This window comes from Pelodiscus sinensis, chromosome 1, assembly GCF_049634645.1.
Source record: "Pelodiscus sinensis isolate JC-2024 chromosome 1, ASM4963464v1, whole genome shotgun sequence".
NCBI classification, from domain to species: Eukaryota; Metazoa; Chordata; order Testudines; family Trionychidae; genus Pelodiscus; species Pelodiscus sinensis.
Window position 1 is genome coordinate 324,872,487 of NC_134711.1, and position 17,337 is coordinate 324,889,823.

Consider the following 17,337-nt stretch of genomic DNA (forward strand, 5'->3'; position numbering starts at 1 on the left):
TGGTCTGAGAAAGGGCCAGCTTTGGTGCAGAATGGGTGGCGAGGGGTGTCACTGCAGGGCATACGGGAAAGCGTGGAGAACTCGAGACTGCTCCCAAGGGCTGGAGGAGGTGGGGGTGACCGCCCAAGTGATCACCTTATAGGGAACATGGGTCACCATTGTGCCCATTAGCCCATCCTGGGCCAGGCGCTGCACACGCAGAACAGAGTCCCCGCCCCAAGCAGCTTACAGTCTAAGAATGACTGGGCAGAGACAGATGGGGAAGCACAAGGGAGCAACAAGACTGGCCTGCTCAAGAGCACCGGGGACCCCACTGGATCAGTGCTAGGGGGGTGCATAGACACACGCTTAGGCACGTGGTCCCTGCCTTGAAGAGTTTCCAAGCTCAGTCGGCAAGACAGACAAAAGCTTGTGGGGAAACTGAGGCAGGGAGCAGGCGCATGACTTGCCCGAGGTCACTGGCAGAGAACCCAGCTCTCCTGACTCCCGGGTTCCTGTTCTAGCTGCTAGACCATGTTGTTGTCCGTGACCTCTCTAAGATGAATGGGGACAGATTGGTAAACTGAGGCACAGGTTGGCACAGCAAGTTGCCCACGCTCACAGAATGAAAAGGTGGCAGAGGAGGGACTGGCACCCAGGCTCGCTAGCTCCCGGCCCACAGCTCTAGCCACTAGGTAGCACTCCCTCCAGGCGATGCAATTTTGGCACTGCAGTCCCAGCGAGTGGTGGGGGGTCACATCGTGCACTCGGCACAAAGGGATCAGCCGACTCGAAGCGCCTGCGTCTATGCCTACGTGTCACGCACTGGCCAGAACTGGTCCGACGGGGTGAGTCAGCTGCCTCCAGCGAGAGGAGAGGAGCCCGCCGGGGGATGACTCCTAGTATCGCCACACCGGCAGGCACCCACGCCGGCACTTTGATCCTCGGCAGCAGCTGGGCCAGACGCACCAGTCCCACATGGCCTGCTGGGAACGGCCTGGACGTGGGCAGGGCAGGGCACTGAAATGTCAGCACTGCCAGGCACAGGCAGCAGATCCGGGAAGTCTCCGGGGTCTCTGCATGCTGCAGCCTTGAATCAATATTGACTCTTCGGCTGCTCACGGGCGGGAGGAGCAGCGGGGTGGGGAGGAATGAGCCAGCGAGGTAGGGCAGGATGGCTGCCCGAACACAGAACAACGACACTCAGCTTGCTGGCCCTGCACGCTCTGGGTGGAGCTGCGGCTGCAGCAGCTGACGGCAAAGCTGAGCTGGCTTTCCCCTCAGTGGCATGAAAACCCAGAGCTGCGAGCTGGCAGCTTGCACTGTCCAAGCCCACCCAGCATCCAAACCCCCTAGGCTGCCGTGGCTTTGCGGCCATCCATACCTGGGCCAGTGACATCAAAGCTAGCGTAGGTACCTGCCGTGGGCACCCTGGCTTTACCCCGATCACCACATCGAGGAGGTGTCTACACAGCAGTGCCCCACGGAGCTAGTGTTGGAGAACAAGATGAGAAAGGGAGGAAACTGAGGCACAGAGAAGGGATGGGACCAGCCTGAGGTCACTCAGTGCCTGAGCTGAGAACAGACCCCAGGTCTCCCAATCCCAGGTCAGTGGGATAATCACTGCAGTGTGCCATTCGCTGGCCACCTGTGTCCAAAGCCACAGGCGCTTGGCTCGCAGCTGCTCCGCAAGACCCCTTTACAAGACAGACTCCAAGTCCCTCCTAGCCCGATGAAGTGTCGAGGAAAGGTGGCAAGGCAGATCTTGCAGGGAAGGCAAAGAACTGGGAGGAGGCATCAGCTGGAGTCAATCCCCAGCTCTGTCTACAGACTCCCCGTCCAGTCTTGGAAATGTTACTACCACTCTGCCTCAGTTTCCCCAGCGGTAAACTGAGGGCAGCAAGAGCAGCCGTATCACAGGGTGGTCGCAAGTCTTCAGTGGCTGCCAGGGGAGTCTCACCCAAACGCGCTAGCGCAGGGCAGAGTCTGAGCGACATCGATGCCACCACAACACATCGCCAGTGTGTCCATCACCATAGCGTCTAGGCGCCACTGAAATGTCCAAGTGGCCCTGTACAGCCAGCCCCTGGTGCAGCATGGGAATGCAGCCACCCTGCAGGGACGTTAAGGCAAAGCGAGCTCTTCCAGGTGCTCTAATGCCCCGGCAGGCCAGGCGGATTCTTATCCCCGCCCCAGAAGCTGCACAATGAGCTTAGAAAGGGGTTGAGGGAAGAGGAAGCACTTAGCACTGCTTTGCTTTCCAACGTCCCAGCATTTACCAACGCCCTCTAGCATCAGTCACCTCAGTGCACATTCCAGGTACTGACAAAGTCGCCCCCTCCAGTAGCCCTTTGGAGGAAGGCCCCTTTCTGTCTCCATCTCACAACTAGAAAAACTGAGGCACGGGGAGGCTAAGTGACTTGCCCAGAGTCACATGGCAACTCAGTGGCAAAGCCCCAGAATAGAACCCAGGAATCCTGAACGCCTGATCTCCAGCTCTAGCCACGACACATCACTCTGCTTTGACCCACAGAACGAGCATCCTCCCTGTTGTGCAGACGTCCAGCCTAGAGCATTGGCAGCTGGGCCCACCCCACATCTCCGCGACTGCAGAGCCCGTGGCTGGTCAAGGATGCGAGGAGGAGTGGACGCCGGGTGCCTGGAAGGAATGAAAGGGTTTCCCAACCGCATGGGGCAAACGCACTGCCAAGCCACATGCTTTGGCTGACTCCAGCGAGACTCCCAACCGCACGGCGCTTGCTGATGGGCCCTAGGCTGCCATCATGGCGTCCGGCGGCTCTTGCGGCACTCAGCCCTCCCAGGCCTCTGCAGAGCTTCTGCACAGCAGCTGGCAAGGGAGTGACCCAAATACGCTGCTGTGTGTCGCCGTGGAGCAGGGAGGCACTCGAGGCTTTGGGCGATGGGGGAGTGTTTGGGTGATTTAAGACAGATCTCAGGGCCTGTCATTTCTCATTGCCGAGACGGACGCGGTTATTTTACTCCCTGGCGTTGGCTAGCTCCCCTGCAAGGCTCGCTGGACATACGCTCTTCCTTGCGTCAAAGTGGCAAGCGCTGGGGAGCCCGACAGCTTCAGTCCACTCAGGAAGGTCAAATCTGCTCTTCCCCCATGGGCTCGGGCTTGGGCAGCGGCTTTCTGCCTTAAACTGAACCCAGGAAATGCCGGACCAGCGCTCAGACCACAGGCCCCAACGACCGATCTCTCACAGCGACCAGCACAGGCTGCTCTAAAAAGGTGCCAGAGACTTCTTAGTAACCCACTTGGGAATTATCTGTTCCTACAGGAAGTTTCTTCCTGACCACGGGGGGCGCGTGCCCTGAAGCATGGACGTTTCATATCCTCAACGTTAATACTTGTAGCCTCTCGTGTACCTCTAGATGAAGTCGCACAAGCCTCTAAGTCCTTCCCCACCACCAAGGGAGAGGGGAGGCTGAAACTTTAACAAAGACCTTCTGCCCCCCCCCCCCCAATGTTTCTCCTGCATCTAAGTCATAGGCACTGGGTTTTAAATAGTGGGACTAAGAGTATCAGCTTTCCCTCGCTCCGCTGTCATAAATCTGCCAGGTTCTCCACCAGACGCAGACTCGGGAAGAAACAGATTAGACGAGACCTGAATTTCAAACGTAAAAACAAATCTGAGAGACTTCGGAGTTTTCTTTAATCTGCCTGCAGCCGTAGGGGGAAAAATGAGGCACAACACCCCTCCCGCCCCCCATGCTTTCGCTGGATGGCTTGATGGGCGCATTTACCCTACGCCCTTCATTCAAGGTCTTTGGTCCAGCCCCCACCGAGCATGCACATGCAAATGTGCCACCTCCTTCACCCCCAGGAGCTGCCTGCTTCCCCACAGAGCCCAGGGCTCCAGAGGAGACAGCTGGGTGGAGCAGGGGCAGCGGGCTGGAGCCGCAGGGAGAGGAGCTGGGGAAAGGCGGCTGGGCCAGGAGGAAGAAGAGAGAAAGCGGCGGAGGAGCAAAAGGAGCAGGGAGGGAGACGGCAGCTGCAGCAAAGGAGATGGTGAGGTTTTATGATGGGGTGATGCTCCCACGTGGGCCCCTCCCCCTCCCAGGCATATGGCAGGCGCAAGGCACCCAAAGCTCCATCCAGAGCGCAGTCTGTCACTGGAACCGAACTGCGGCGGGCGGAGGGGGAGGGTATCTCTAACCCCCCTCAGTTTCTAGTCCCTCCCCCCCACCAGCCTGGTCTGCCACCTGCAAGGGCTGCGCAGGCTATGGGTGCCTGGAGTCCGCCCTGTGCTCAGGAGCGGGGGCGGTTTCCAGCGAGGCGGGCGGCAGAACCTGCCTGACGGGAAACCCAGGCACACAAGGAGGCCGACTGGCCATGGAGGGCGCCAGGGCCGGATGAGAGATCGCAGCCTGCCCCAGGCTGCCCCAGCCTAGCCAGGGAGCTGGGGGCATCCGCAGGGCTTGCATGGGCTACAGGCCACCCCGCTGCTCCACCCCAACTCCCTTCTCCCTCCTTCAGAGCCATCTCCAAGCCACAGGCCTCGGCTGGGAGGGACAGAGGGACCCATTCCAGCCAGAGACAAAGCAGGCCCATCCCCAGCCAGGGCGGCTCTGCCATTCACAGCTGCAAAACTGGCACCTGCATTGTGTAGACACAGCAATTTGTCCAGTCTCTGCGTGTCCTGTACCATGGTGGAGGCTCCATGTCCCTGCTGCAGGACGAACAACAGACCTTCCCGAGAAGGCCGGATCTCAGTGGACATGAATCTGAGGGGCGGTGGGGGTATGACTTAGGAAACCTGGGTTCAAATCCCAGCTGTGCCACAGACTCCATTATCCCATGCCTCAGTTTCCCCCACTGTACAATGGGGAGAAAGCTTTTGTCCAGCCAACACCCCCCCACACACTGCAGAGTTCTCCGAGGCACTCTGAGGAGGAGCCGAACTGGCTCTTCTGCCCCGTGTCTGAGGGATCTGGCGGCTCTAGCTCAGCTCCCCCGGCTGCCTGACACTCGCTCTGCTGCAGGCTTCACCATCTGTGTAACCAAGACATTGCTGCCATATTAATTAGCTGGGGTGTAAAGGGGTAATTTAGCTGCAGAGCACTGTCTGCCAGAGTGAGAGTGGCCCAAGGCCCCTCCCACACTCCCCCTGCTTTTGAGCACCCACGGTGATCCGCTAAGCTGGAAAGGCCCCTTAATAAATCTCGGGGGGGAGGGGAAAGAGGGGTTGGTTAGTTAGTTCCCAGTATCAAAAGGAAAGGGAAGGGTCTATGAGAAATCGGGACCCTGAGGCTATGTCTATACTGCCGGGGTGGGGGGTTTTCTGCAGAAGACATGCAAATCACGCTCTCATTTGCATATCTTCTGCAGATCCTTTCTGCAGAATAGGTTTTGCCACTAAAAAGCTCCGTGTAGACAGGGCCATTTGTCGGGGGAAAAAAAACCCTTTTTCGCAAGATCCTGTAAGCCTTATTTTTTGAGGAATAAAGGATCTTGCAAAAAAGGGTTTTGTTCCGACAAATGGCCCCGTCTACACAGGGCTTTATAGTGGCAAAACCTCTTCCGCAGAAAGGATCGCCAGAAGATATGCAAATGAGAGCATGATTTGCATACCTTCCACGGGGGGGGGGGGGGGACAGAGAGAAGGGAATGGCAGTATAGACATAGCCTGAGACGGACAGCCCCCAGGAACAATGGGACGGGGCCAGTGCTCCAGGCCAGCTTGATTGACAGGGCAGGGAGGCCAATGATGGAGTGAGGAAGCTGGGGAGAGTCCAGTGAGCTGGATTTACCAGGGTCAGACTGTGTGGGGCAGAGTTAAGGAGACAGCATAGGCCTGAGCTGAGCTGGGGAGGAGCCACGGCGGCCAGAGTGCGCCAGAGACACAGCCCAGCAGCAGAGCCATGCTGGGAGCGGGGCAGCAGCCACGGAGCCAGAGAAGTAGCCCAGGCGCTGGAGGCAGCGCAGCAAAGACTGGAGCTGGAGCAGCACAGAGGATCCTGGGTAGAGCACAGAGGGACTCCACCAGCCAAGAGGCCTGGCAGGCCAGACCGGGGGGGGGGGGGGGGGTAGGGAGGGGGAAGGATCCTGCCACTCAGAGCAAGTGTCTGACCTGCAGCATCCCTGCCACACAGCGAGGGCTGGAAGAGGAGGCCTGGGGCCTGCATGGAACAGACTGTGAATTGTCCTGACACCCCAGAGACGCAGCGGGTGAGGTCTCCGTGCTAGAGAGAGGGGTTTTCCTCGCTCTCTCTTTTTTGATTGTTGTTTTCTAAATTACATTTCCTTTGAACTCTGCGTTCAATGCAAAGAGAACACCTCAGCCTGGGGACACCCAGCCCCTGCCCTAGGGTAGGACAGGGGGGTTGAGCCCCAGAAATCCTGGGCTCTGCCTGGTTGGGGTCACAAGGACTGTGCCCCACTGGAGGGTGGAAGGGGAAGCCTCTGGGTACAGGAAGCGGGAGCAGGGACCCGGATACTTTTGTTGGCCTATTTCACCAGGGTGGTGCAGAAGCCAGGAAAACGTCCCCCTCCCCCCCACATAGCAGGACCCCTCCCTGGCTTACACAGGTCCTGTGAGAGGAGACCACCAGGACAGTGACAGAGCAACCTCTGCCGCCAGCGTGACCCAGCCGGGCGGGCTCTAACGGGGCGCAGGGCTGGCTGAAGCCCACGTCAAGGCCAGCGAGTGCTGGCTGTAGCCCCTTCGAGTCCCATTTTGCTAGGCGCTGCCCAGACAGAACAGAAAGCTTGTCTCTGCCCCATAACGCTAGGTAGAGTCCAGTGGAGGTGGGGGGTTTCATCTCTCCCTCATTCCTAGTCCTCAATACAGACTCAGCCTCCCCACCCCCCACGTCACTGCACCCTCCTTGCCTTGCCCACACACCTGCCAGCCGTTCTGGGAACCCGACTAGCCGGGTTTCTAGTCCACGGGATTCGGCTGCCAGCAGACAGATGCTGCAACAGCCCAGGACACAAGCATGGGACTGCCAGTCCCTGGGTGCAAACAAGCATCCGCGCCGCCCCCCAAAAAGGTGCCACCTCCCCCCCCCAAGTTTATTCTGTGTTAGCTTTGCTCCTGGGAAGGCCGTCAGCGTGGCCTCTCTCTCCTCCCCGCCCCCTCCTTGGAAGTAACCTTTCATTCCTTTTGTCACCAATCCGTTTGGCCCCCTGCTTTGCACCCCTGCTGGGAACGGGCAGCAGAGTCCAGCTATTTGAAACCCCCCATCGCTTAGGAAGGGAGTTAATTATTAACCAGGAGGCGCGCTTCCTGTGTGCAGACCGTGTCATTGGAGCCCAAGTCAGCGCAGCCTCGTGTGGGTTTTCAGGCTGTTTTTTCTGGCGGGCGGCTAATCATTACAGGAGATCATGCTCCATGACGCAACCCGACTGCAGGCAGAGCTCTTCTGCCTTCCTCTCTCATTCACAGGCCGCCACTGCCGCTCGGAGAAACCCTCCGCATGGTGCCATTCAGCTCAGCCCCTCGGATAAACAGCAATTTACGGAGCGCCTCTGATCCCCCAAGGAGCCGAGAGTGCTTTCCGCCACACACAGCCCTGACTCCCCACCCCTGCCAGACGGCACTCAACGCCGCTACCCGGAGACCAGGGCGCCAAGGGAAGCAGAATGCCAGGCTGAAATTGCAGGGGGTGGCTTTGATCTGGGAACCGAAGTCAGTTTGGCCCAGGGGCGGCCCTTGGCATGCCTGGATCCAGTCCCCAAGCCTTGAGGCTTCCCCCCGAACATTGGGGACCCCCCACCAGTATTGTCCAGACCCCACATCCCACCCTGTTCTTGCCCACTCCCCCCACCCTAGTCTGCTCCTGCACCTTACCACACACCCCCATCCCAATCCCCAGCCAGCTCCTACATCCCCCCTCCTACCCAGACCTCCCACCCCAAGCCTGTTTCCCAGCAGCCCTCTGACACACTGAACCCCTCCTCTTGGCCCCACCCCAGAGACTAGTGAGGCCCACCAGGCCTACTAGCCTGGCCCCCCAGGCTCTGCTGTGTGAGAGGAACATGGGGAGTGTCTTTCTGCCTCTCAGTCAGGTGATTTGTTTGGTTTTTTTGCTTCTTATCTTTGTGCGGCCCCCAACTGGTTTTTCTGTGGGTCAGCGGCCCCCCAAAGGTTCCCCACCCCTGGCCTAGCCCCTCAGCCAGAGCGTGGCAGCGACAAGTTCATGGGTGCCACAGGAAATCACAGCCCACAAGGGACAATTTCAGGGATCGTCCCATAGACAGGCCACCTGCGCGGTGCCAGAGCGGGATGCGCCAGCTGGGCCGGTGACATCACTTCCCACAGCGGGTGAGGTGTCCCCTAGAGGTTTCCTGTCCAAACCCAAGTCAGCTCCAGCTCCCAGGCCAGCTCAGCAGCTGTGGCACCGTTTCGTGTCTGGAGCTGGGGGCACCCACACAACTACAGACACCAATAAAACCGAGCAGCAGCAGGCCCATGTGTGGTTAATGCCCAGGAAGGCAGCTCTCCCTGCTGCCGCACAACTCCGGTGGCAGCCAGGGGCTTAGATGGCTCCGGTACCCTGGTGCCGGACAAACCGCAGGTCTGGAGAGGGCTTTCCTGCACAGACAGAGCAGTTGGACTGCGAGCGTCCGCCCCTCAGGATGGCGTTTCCAGCCAGGGGAGGGGAGCTCCAATTTCATGCAAGGATTTGCAGGTGCTCTGTGCGCCGACCGCATAGGAGAGGGCAGGGAGGAAGGGTCCCAAGCCGCTGGGAAGTGGAGAGAGCTGACCCACCGCCCTGCCTCAGGGTGGAGCACATACAGATCTCTTCTCCTTTCCACGACCCGAGCCCGGACGCGAGGGAGCTGCCCAGCCCCCCAGCCATCAGAGTCCCCCTCCCCCTCCCAGCCAGCAGCGGTCTCAGGCGGCAGGTGGAGGAGAGCCGCCCTTGGCTGGCTCTGCAGCTGCAGTGCACCGTGCGGCTGGGCAACGACAGGCCGGAGCATTCACGTCTGAGCTGCAGCCAAGCAAGGTTGCAGTCAGGGCTAGGAGCAGCTGCTTCGAAGCTCCCAGCCTACCAGAGGCAACCCCTGTTTCAGAGCAAAACATGCTCCCGGCTAGAGGAAAAAGACCCACTCGTAAGAGAGCACTTGGCGTTGGAGAGGGCTGTAAACACGGACCCAGAGGCAAGACGTATGGTCAACGGACGCACACACCATGTGGACCAGAGGCCGGAACAGTGACTCGCCGGGCAGATCGCTCAGGCTACGTCTACACAGCAACGGTATTTAACACAGAGTGTGTCGACACTGCAAGCCGGCATTTCAAAGTAATGTCGAGCTGGGGGACCTCTTACTCTACCCCCTGTAACCTGCATTTCACGGGAGTAAGGGAATTCGGAGGAAGAGTGCTCTTCCTTCGCCTTCCTACTGCGCAGACGGCACCAAAAGCCAGGTTAAGCTATTTCCACTTCAGCTATGCAATGGATGTAGCTGAAGGTGCGTCGCTTATTCCAACGTACATCCTGCTGCGTGAACACACCCTCGGAGACTTGCAGGTTTTGAGTGCCCGACACAACGCCCCGAGGGCCTGGTTCCAGAGAAGCAGAGGCCCCACCACCATCTGGGGGAGTTGTGGGCACCTCTGAACAGCCAGGCCTAAAGCATCCCAGGGCAGAAACGGTTAGAAGGGACCACAAGGGTAATCCAGTGTAACCCCTGCTAAGACACAGGCTTTGTTGCATCTAAACCCTGCAAGACAGATGGCTACCCAACCTCCTTCCGAAAACTGCTTCCACCACCACCCAGGCATCTATTCCATTGTCCTATTGGCCTTACCCACAGGAAGCTTTTCTAGAGATTTACATCAGCTACAAATCAGGGGGCCCTTTGGAAAGCTGTAGCTAGCTTCGCTGGGTGTCTGTCAGTCCACGGATGAGAACCTGCTTCCATCCGCCACAGGGGACAGAGGTTGTGAGGTTAATTCAAGCGTCAGATGCTAGGGAAGCACTAAGTGTTGTTATAAAATTGCACCGCTCAGCCAGCGCATTATGGACCTTTCCCCTTCTCCTGAAGCATCAGGGATCACTGGCAGTTTTTTACATGCACAAGCCTGTGTGAGCATTTTCTGTGGATTCAAGGCCTGTCGGGACGATCGTGATGCACACAGTCGTCACCCAGACTGACCTGCTGCACAGCACAGACCAGAGCGTTGCAGCCGGTCTCTCCTGCCTCCAGTCCAATGACTTCGGAATGCTGCGTGGGTGTGACGTGTCATTTTGACAGCCCAGACTGGCTGAAGCCTTCGGTTTGCCCACAGTGAATTTTTCAAGTTCGAGTCACCTACTGAAAACAACTGGTGAGGGGGAGGCTCTCTGCTCTGGAGAGCAGCCGAAGCCACTGATTTCTGCAAAATCTGAGCTTTTGGTTTAAAAAAAAAAAAAAAAAAATCAAACATCTATTGAGTGTCTAGGCCTTCCCACGGCAAAGAAACCCTTCCCCGTGAGGAACATACAGTGCAGTCTTCCTTGGTCCACCTGCAGGCAGCTCTAGTGCCTCTTTGGCTGCTCAGAGTTTGTCAGGCTGCTGCCAAGTGAAAGTAACAACACTCTGCAGCTGCCATCCGGAACCGAAAGGGCAGCAGAGAAATGGTCAAGAAATCAGGTGAGTTTGGGGAAGCGCTGAACAGAGGCAGGCACAGGAGAAGGAGTACCACCCAAGATGAAGGGGAGAAGGATGAGAAAGATGGCTCCTTCCTTGCCCTGTGTCATCAAGGCCAGGAGGCTTAACGGGAGAGACGGGAAGCAAAAAGGTGAGGAAGGTTCCTCTCTTGTCTCAAATGCCTGTTAGTGGAAGCCGATGGGAGAGGAAGCCCAGCTACCCACTGTAGCAGAAATCTCAGCAGCCTCCTCTTTCCCAAAAGTGGCTTCCTCCCCCAGGGGCCACCACTGGAAGCTGATCCTTGGAGCTCCCCACCACCTCATCAGCCCCCAGTAGCTAAGTGTCTGCCAAGTTTTTCCAAGCCACATAAGAGATTCAGCACAGCTCATGCAATGCCCCAGCCTGCCGCAGTAGGGCATTCAGTCCGCCTGCCCCCTTCAGCCTACGGCCACGCAGCTGAGGCTGCCCATAAAGGAGCCAGCTGGTGCAAGTTGGGGAAGGGGATCTGCAAAGGAGACACGTGTCCACTTCTAAACGAGGACACCACGAGAGCCCTGTGACAGCAATGGACATGTGGTAAGCTGGGCTGGTGAGCCCATGGGCCCGTTGTCAGCTTCTGGCCAATCCCAACATCTCTCGCTCTGTGCTTGTACAGCACCTTGCTCTGATGCAGATCAGGTTGTCTGGGTGCGCCCGTAACAGATAATTACTACCAGGACACCGAGTCCTATTCTCTGACATGGCTTAGTATCTGAGCACCCAGGAAACTAAGCAGTCATGGATCTGGGACTATCACGTACTCTTTCCACACTGCTCCTTGTGCACACACTTTTCAGACCCTGCCATGGTGGCTTCCCTGAGAACGCGTACCACGGGAAATAAGTTCACTTGTGGAACAAGGTCTGCCCATGGTACCATGATCCCAGCCTGCTCTGGTCCAAGAAGGGTACCCCATCCTCCCACTCAACTACTTTCTACTAACCCACACATGCCACGGGACACGGAGCTTCCGCAGCTGATCCCATTAGGATCCAAGATAGATCCAGCTGCTCAACCTGGCACTGGACAGCCAGTGCTTTGCTGAGGCTCCTGTGGGCTGAGGTGTGCAGACAGCAGGTGCTGGCGGCGGAGACAGAAAGGCATAATGGAGGCGCAGGCACCTGCTGGGACAGCCAGAAGAAGGCCCATTAAGCAGAGCAGAGTGTATAACTCATCTAGCCAAAGGCATCTGCCAGCCACAGGGAGGCAGGGTGGCAAGTTCTAGGGACCGAAGGTGCCAATCACACTCTGCACCGGAGTACGGCTGCTGCTGCGCGGGAAGATTTGGGGCTAGGGACACGGTCGCTTCTCCCTGCAATTTGGGCTCCATGGCCCAGGCCTGCCCTAGCCTCGCTCCATGCTGCAGGGGGCACTCCAGTTCCCCGTGCTTCTGAGGCCACTCGTGGAAACAGGCCTCAGAATGGCAGGTGACTTTGCTGATCCTTCTTGTCTGCCAAGCGACGGAGCGGAGATCTCCCAGGATGTGGAGAAAAATCCTACCTTGGAGGCCCAGGCCTGAGAAAGGTGAGCTGGTTGCCCTGCCCTCTGCTGGCTCCTTGACTGCAGAGCCAGCGCTGGTCAATGAGAGAGTAGGGTGAGGAGGTACTAACACAAGCCAACTGTAGGGTGGGCAGAGCAGCATCATACTTTACTGGCCTCGCAGATGTACCTTCAGGCTCTTCCTGTTCCCCCTGTCCAAGGAGGCGAAGGCCCATGCAAAATTCAAAGACAACCTCTCTCAAAATGGACACGAAATGCTTTGTTAAAGACAGTCGTTAGCCTGCGGAACTCACTGCACCCAGATACAAAGACAAATAGCTCAGCAAGAGCAGGATTAGAGAACATAATGTGCAAGGACACTAGCGAAAACAGAAGAGTTGAAGGAGATGACGATTCTTCTGCTCCAGGATACTAAGCCTAGGCCGGGGGATTAGGAAGAAATCTCTTGTCACACACCCCTGCGGTTCAGTATGTCACAATTAGGTATATAAAGGAGATTTCATGACAGCATCCTGTCACTGGGCAACAGGTTACCAGGCCAGATAGTCAATCCATTCCACTCATGTAAGAAGAAAGGCCAAGAGATGGATCATTGATCTGATCAGGTGTATACAGGGGTGCCAATCCTGGAAACACTCCCCCACACAACCCTGCATTCCCACCGGCTTCCTGCCCTTGCCCCATACATCTAGAAACCGAAAAAATGCAGAAGCGGCAATTGCAGAGTGTCGATTGCATCCCACTTCAGCAGTATTTGGCAAACAGCCTGGTCAAATCCCTTAACTACAGCGTGTGCGCGCACAGGTGACCCGGCGGATACGTTCCACAATCTCTCCCCTCCCAGCCTCTTTCTTACCTTGATTTTATGCAGAGATCTCTCCACCTCCAAGATCTGGATCCACACCACGATTCCCGATTTGTTATAAGTTTGACTCCAGCCCTCATCCGAGTTGCACTCTGTCCGGAAGTTATTAAAATCCCGATCGTCGGGGATCTGCACGCTTTCCCGGGTGGACATGGTCTTGGAAGGAGCCCTGACAAATTCTAATTTTAAGTGGTCTTAAAAACAACAGCCAGCGTAGGCCTTCGAGGGCGTCTGTCTCTCCCTCTCCAAAAATAATGGGAACACTAGCTTTGCGCTCCCACCAATTAAAAATTGATTTGTCTCTAAAGGTTCAGAACAGGCAGGGGAAAGTAGATTTTAAATTGAAGGTCTCTCCAGTGAGAACCAAGCTGACTCATAAGAATCCCTCTTGTGGAGGACTCACCAGATGGCTCCCATGCCAACAACAGCAACAAAATAGCCAAATAACATCAATATTTCAGCGCAGGCTGGAGGAACCCCCTTGAAATCTGTCCTGCTCCTGGCTGTGGCTGTGTGTGTGTGGCTGTCGCCTTTCCCCCGCGGCTCGCCGCTGCCTCCAAGCCGGCCCCCGCTGCCCAGGTGTGTCAGCACCGGAGCCCAATGGAGAACAGGTGCGTGTGCTTAGCCAGGCAGACGGGGCGGGCTGCTTCCTCCTCCGCGGCTCTACCTCCCGGAGCGCCCCCCGGCCATGCAATCTTCCTCCCCGGGGACGGCTGGAGCCCAGTGCAACCCGCTCCAACTCCGGGGAAGTTCTTGCTCCTCCCCCCTCTGCAGCCCCGGTGGGAGCCGCAGGTTCGCAGCAGCTGGGGCTTTGCAGCGGAGGAGGAGACAAGGCGGGCCGGTCCCGGGGGGCGCTGCACAGCCGGGGTGCAACCCGCTCCCGGGGCTCCCCCTCCTGGCGCCGGCCGCTGCAGGCCGGGGGCGCCCGCCGGGTGCTGGGGGCTGCAGTGGAACCCCCCCTCTGCCCCTGCCTGTGGCTGCGCGGGGGTGTCGGTGCAGCAGGAGGTGAAATTGACGAGTCAAAGCCCAGACACTTCCCAGGGCGCTGCCGGGGAGCCCGCCGGGTCCTAGCGTCCCTCGGATGCGGTGCCGCGAAAGCGGTAGGGCAGGCGCGTCATAATCCATCATAGAACGCTAGGATGGAAGGGACCCCGGCAGGACCAAGCACCATAGACCATCCCTGGCAGGGGTCTGTCCACCCTGCTCGTCCAGTGATGGAGAGTCCAGGACGGCCCTAGGCAATTCATTCCAGGGCTTAACTGGCCACAGGCCTAGCAGCATTTCCAGGGGGAGAGGAAAGCAGGTTGGGTGCAAGCTTGGCGCTCCCTTCCTGCCTCTGTCTGCCTGACCTTGGGCAAGGTGCCTCTACTGGCACAGGGCGGTTTTCTTTCTATGGACACAGTGGTAATTAACCCTTCCGGGCAACGCATGCCAGGGGTGTTCCTGGGAGCTAATGGACTAATCACAATAGCTCTCAGGCACAGGCCCCTGGCAAGAAGGAATCCAGGCAATTTACAGCCCACCATAAAAGGCCGTAATGGTGACCGGTCACAGCTGCTTTGAAAGCATGTTCATGTATGCATGGCCAAGCTGTGATGAGCTGGCTGGAATGGAGGAGCACCGCTGCCCCCTATTGGAGGGAAATGGAACTGCTCAGCTGTGTGCCAGAGACGCCATATTGCTAACCCCTAATGGAGATTCTCTGCTAGCTTCAGGGCATTTTTGAAGTGGGAAAATGCTGAGTGATGCAGTGATCATTGCAATGTGTAGTAGCCACCACAGATTCCTAGGGGCCACAGATTTGTTGCAACATTACCTTCCTTTTTTTTTACCAGTGGGGAAACTGAGGCACAGAACGAGAAGAGCAGCTTGGCAGGGGCCATGAACTGAATCCAAGTCTTTATGAGAACTTAGGCATTCCCTGCAATGACCACTAACACTGTCTTCCATTTCCTTCCCCATCAGGTGCAACCTGAAGCTAGATTAAGTTCTAAGAACACAGATTCCACAGGCAACCCCATTGATTGTATGAATGTTAATGGCTGCCTTAACCATGTATGATTTTAAGTCATTAGTAGAGCCCTGCACAGACACAGAATTGGTATCTGCATCAGCAAAAATGATTGGTGGATATCCACATCTGTGGATAGAAAGTGGATATCTGCAGATTTGCAGAATTCTAGATACAAAATGTGTATTTGCATCCAAAAAAATGCACTGTGAATATCCGCAGATTTTCAGGGCTCTAGTCAGTCCCTGCTCCTGCAATTACATCTAGGCAGATGGACCCTTGCACCTGCTGAGAACCAAGGGTTTGCTTGCCTGGATCCAACTGCAGGATCAGGATCTTAATCTGAATGGCTGTGTCTAGACTGGCAAGTTTTTCTGGAAAATCAGCCGCTTTTCCGGAAAAACTTGTCAGCTGTCTACACTGGCCACTTGATTTTCTGGAAAAGCAATGACGATCTACTGTAAAATCATCAGTGCTTTTCTGGAAAAACTATGCTGCTCCCATTCAGGCAAAAGTCTTTTTCTGAAAGACTTTTACGCAAAAGGGCCAGTGTAGACAGCATAGTACTGTTTTCCACAAAAAAGCCCCGATCGCGAAAATGGCGATCGGGGCTTTTTTTGCGGAAAACCGCATCTAGATTGGCCATGGACACTTTTCTGCAAAAAGTGCTTTTGCAGAAAAGCATCCTGCCAATCTAGATGCTCTTTTCCGAAAATGCTTTTAATGGAAAACTTTTCCGTTAAAAGCATTTCCGGAAAATCATGCCAGTGTAGACGTAGCCTCTGTGTTTGTAGGATCTGGGATTCTAGCTGTCCAGCTATGATTTTTATTTCTAGTGCTCCAGCTGAGGTCAGGTCCTCATTGTGCGGGGGCCATACAGGCACATAGTTCCTGCTCTGAAGAGTGTGCAATCAGGCAGACAAATCGGAGAGGAGGGCTTGTACAATATGGCAGGTGGGAACCTGAAACCAAGACAAAGTGACTTTCCCAAGCTCACAAAGTGAGTCTGTGTCAGAGCTGGGAATCAAGCCTAAGTCCCTTGAGTCCTGCTTTAGTCCCTTAACCATAAGATCTTCCCTTAATACGTTATGTAAATAATAAAACTTTATGATCCTCCTCCCATTGCAACACATTCCTTTGGAAATGACCAGAAATGGAGAAGACGACCGAGTCTTGGCAAGTGAAGCAAAGCTGCAGAGGGCATCCCTCCATATTTGTGCAGAGCAGACATGCCGGGTGCGCACAGATAAAGGCGCAGCTGGTGCAATATTTATATAGATAGAACAAATAGATCAGCTTGGTTTGCCAGAAAGTGGGAGGGGGAGACATTGCCTGTGTCAAGTGGGGAGCTGGCTGATGGGCGTTTGTTGGAAAGGTTGGGTCTTGTCTCAAAACCCTGCCACTTTAGGATTTCTTCCTCTCCATGGATAGAGGGGAAAGATGCCCATTTCCAACCCGTGGGGCCCTCCACTTGCAGAAGCGGAGTCTGTTGGGTCACTGGAGTGGAGTACACACCAAGCCAGCTCAGTTCAGACTTGGCCTTGCCGATCAGTCTGTGCAGGTTCGGAGCCTAGATGAGGAGAGTGGGCCAAGGCAGGCATGTAAATGCCCCCCTTCCCTAATCATTGGGGCTCAGAGCAAAACTCCATGCCAGCTCTCGGCACGTCAGTGCTTGGGCTCGGTCTGTAACCTCTCTAAGGGCTTGTGCCTGCTGAAGTCCAGGGGGATTTTGCCCATGGTTTCAATGGCAGCAGAATCTGGCCAGAGCATCTATCCCCAGAAGAGGGAAAAAATTAAATTCTGAACAATAAAAAAATCTCTCTTAAGCATAGTTTGGGTGGGGGGCTTTGAAGGGGAGGATGGTGCAGTGGTTAGAGCAGCAACTGAGGGGCTCAGAAGACCCCCATTCAGTATCTGGCTCTGCTGCAGACTCCTTGGTCCAGTAAGTTAGCCTCTCTGTGCCTCAGTTCTCTATCCAGCAGACCAAGATTCCCAAATGGTATTTATGCTCCTAACTTCTATAACAGTGATCCCCAAACTTTTGATCTCGCTGCCCCTAATGTAATCTGCCCACGCCCTCCGGGAGCTGTGGTCAGGAGCAGGGCCTGAAGCCAGGGCTGGACCTATGGCTGGGGCTGGAGCTGGAGCTGAGGCAGAACCACAGCCGTGGCCAGAGGCATGGGAGTGGCTGGATCAGGCCACAGCTGGGAGCTGCAGCCAAACTGGCTGTCAGGAGCTGGGGATGAGGCCAGGGCTGGGCCAAAGTGGAGCTGGGAGCAGAGCAGGGCTGGATGGTGCGTCCTCTCCCCCAACACCCCCTGCCTGGCCCTGCTGCCCCCC

The 17,337-nt window shown here is 56.5% G+C and overlaps 1 protein-coding gene across 1 annotated transcript in view; it reads right to left on the reverse strand.

Moving 5' to 3' along the window:
• The window catches only part of STARD10 (StAR related lipid transfer domain containing 10), a 42,604-nt gene extending 28,564 nt beyond the window's left edge, over nucleotides 1–14,040 (reverse strand). The window contains exon 1 of the mRNA XM_075919631.1: nucleotides 12,978–14,040. Coding sequence (XP_075775746.1) covers nucleotides 12,978–13,139 — 162 coding nt within the window. The 5' untranslated portion in view covers nucleotides 13,140–14,040. The remainder of the gene's footprint in view (nucleotides 1–12,977) is intronic.
• Nucleotides 14,041–17,337: the final 3,297 nt, after the last annotated feature.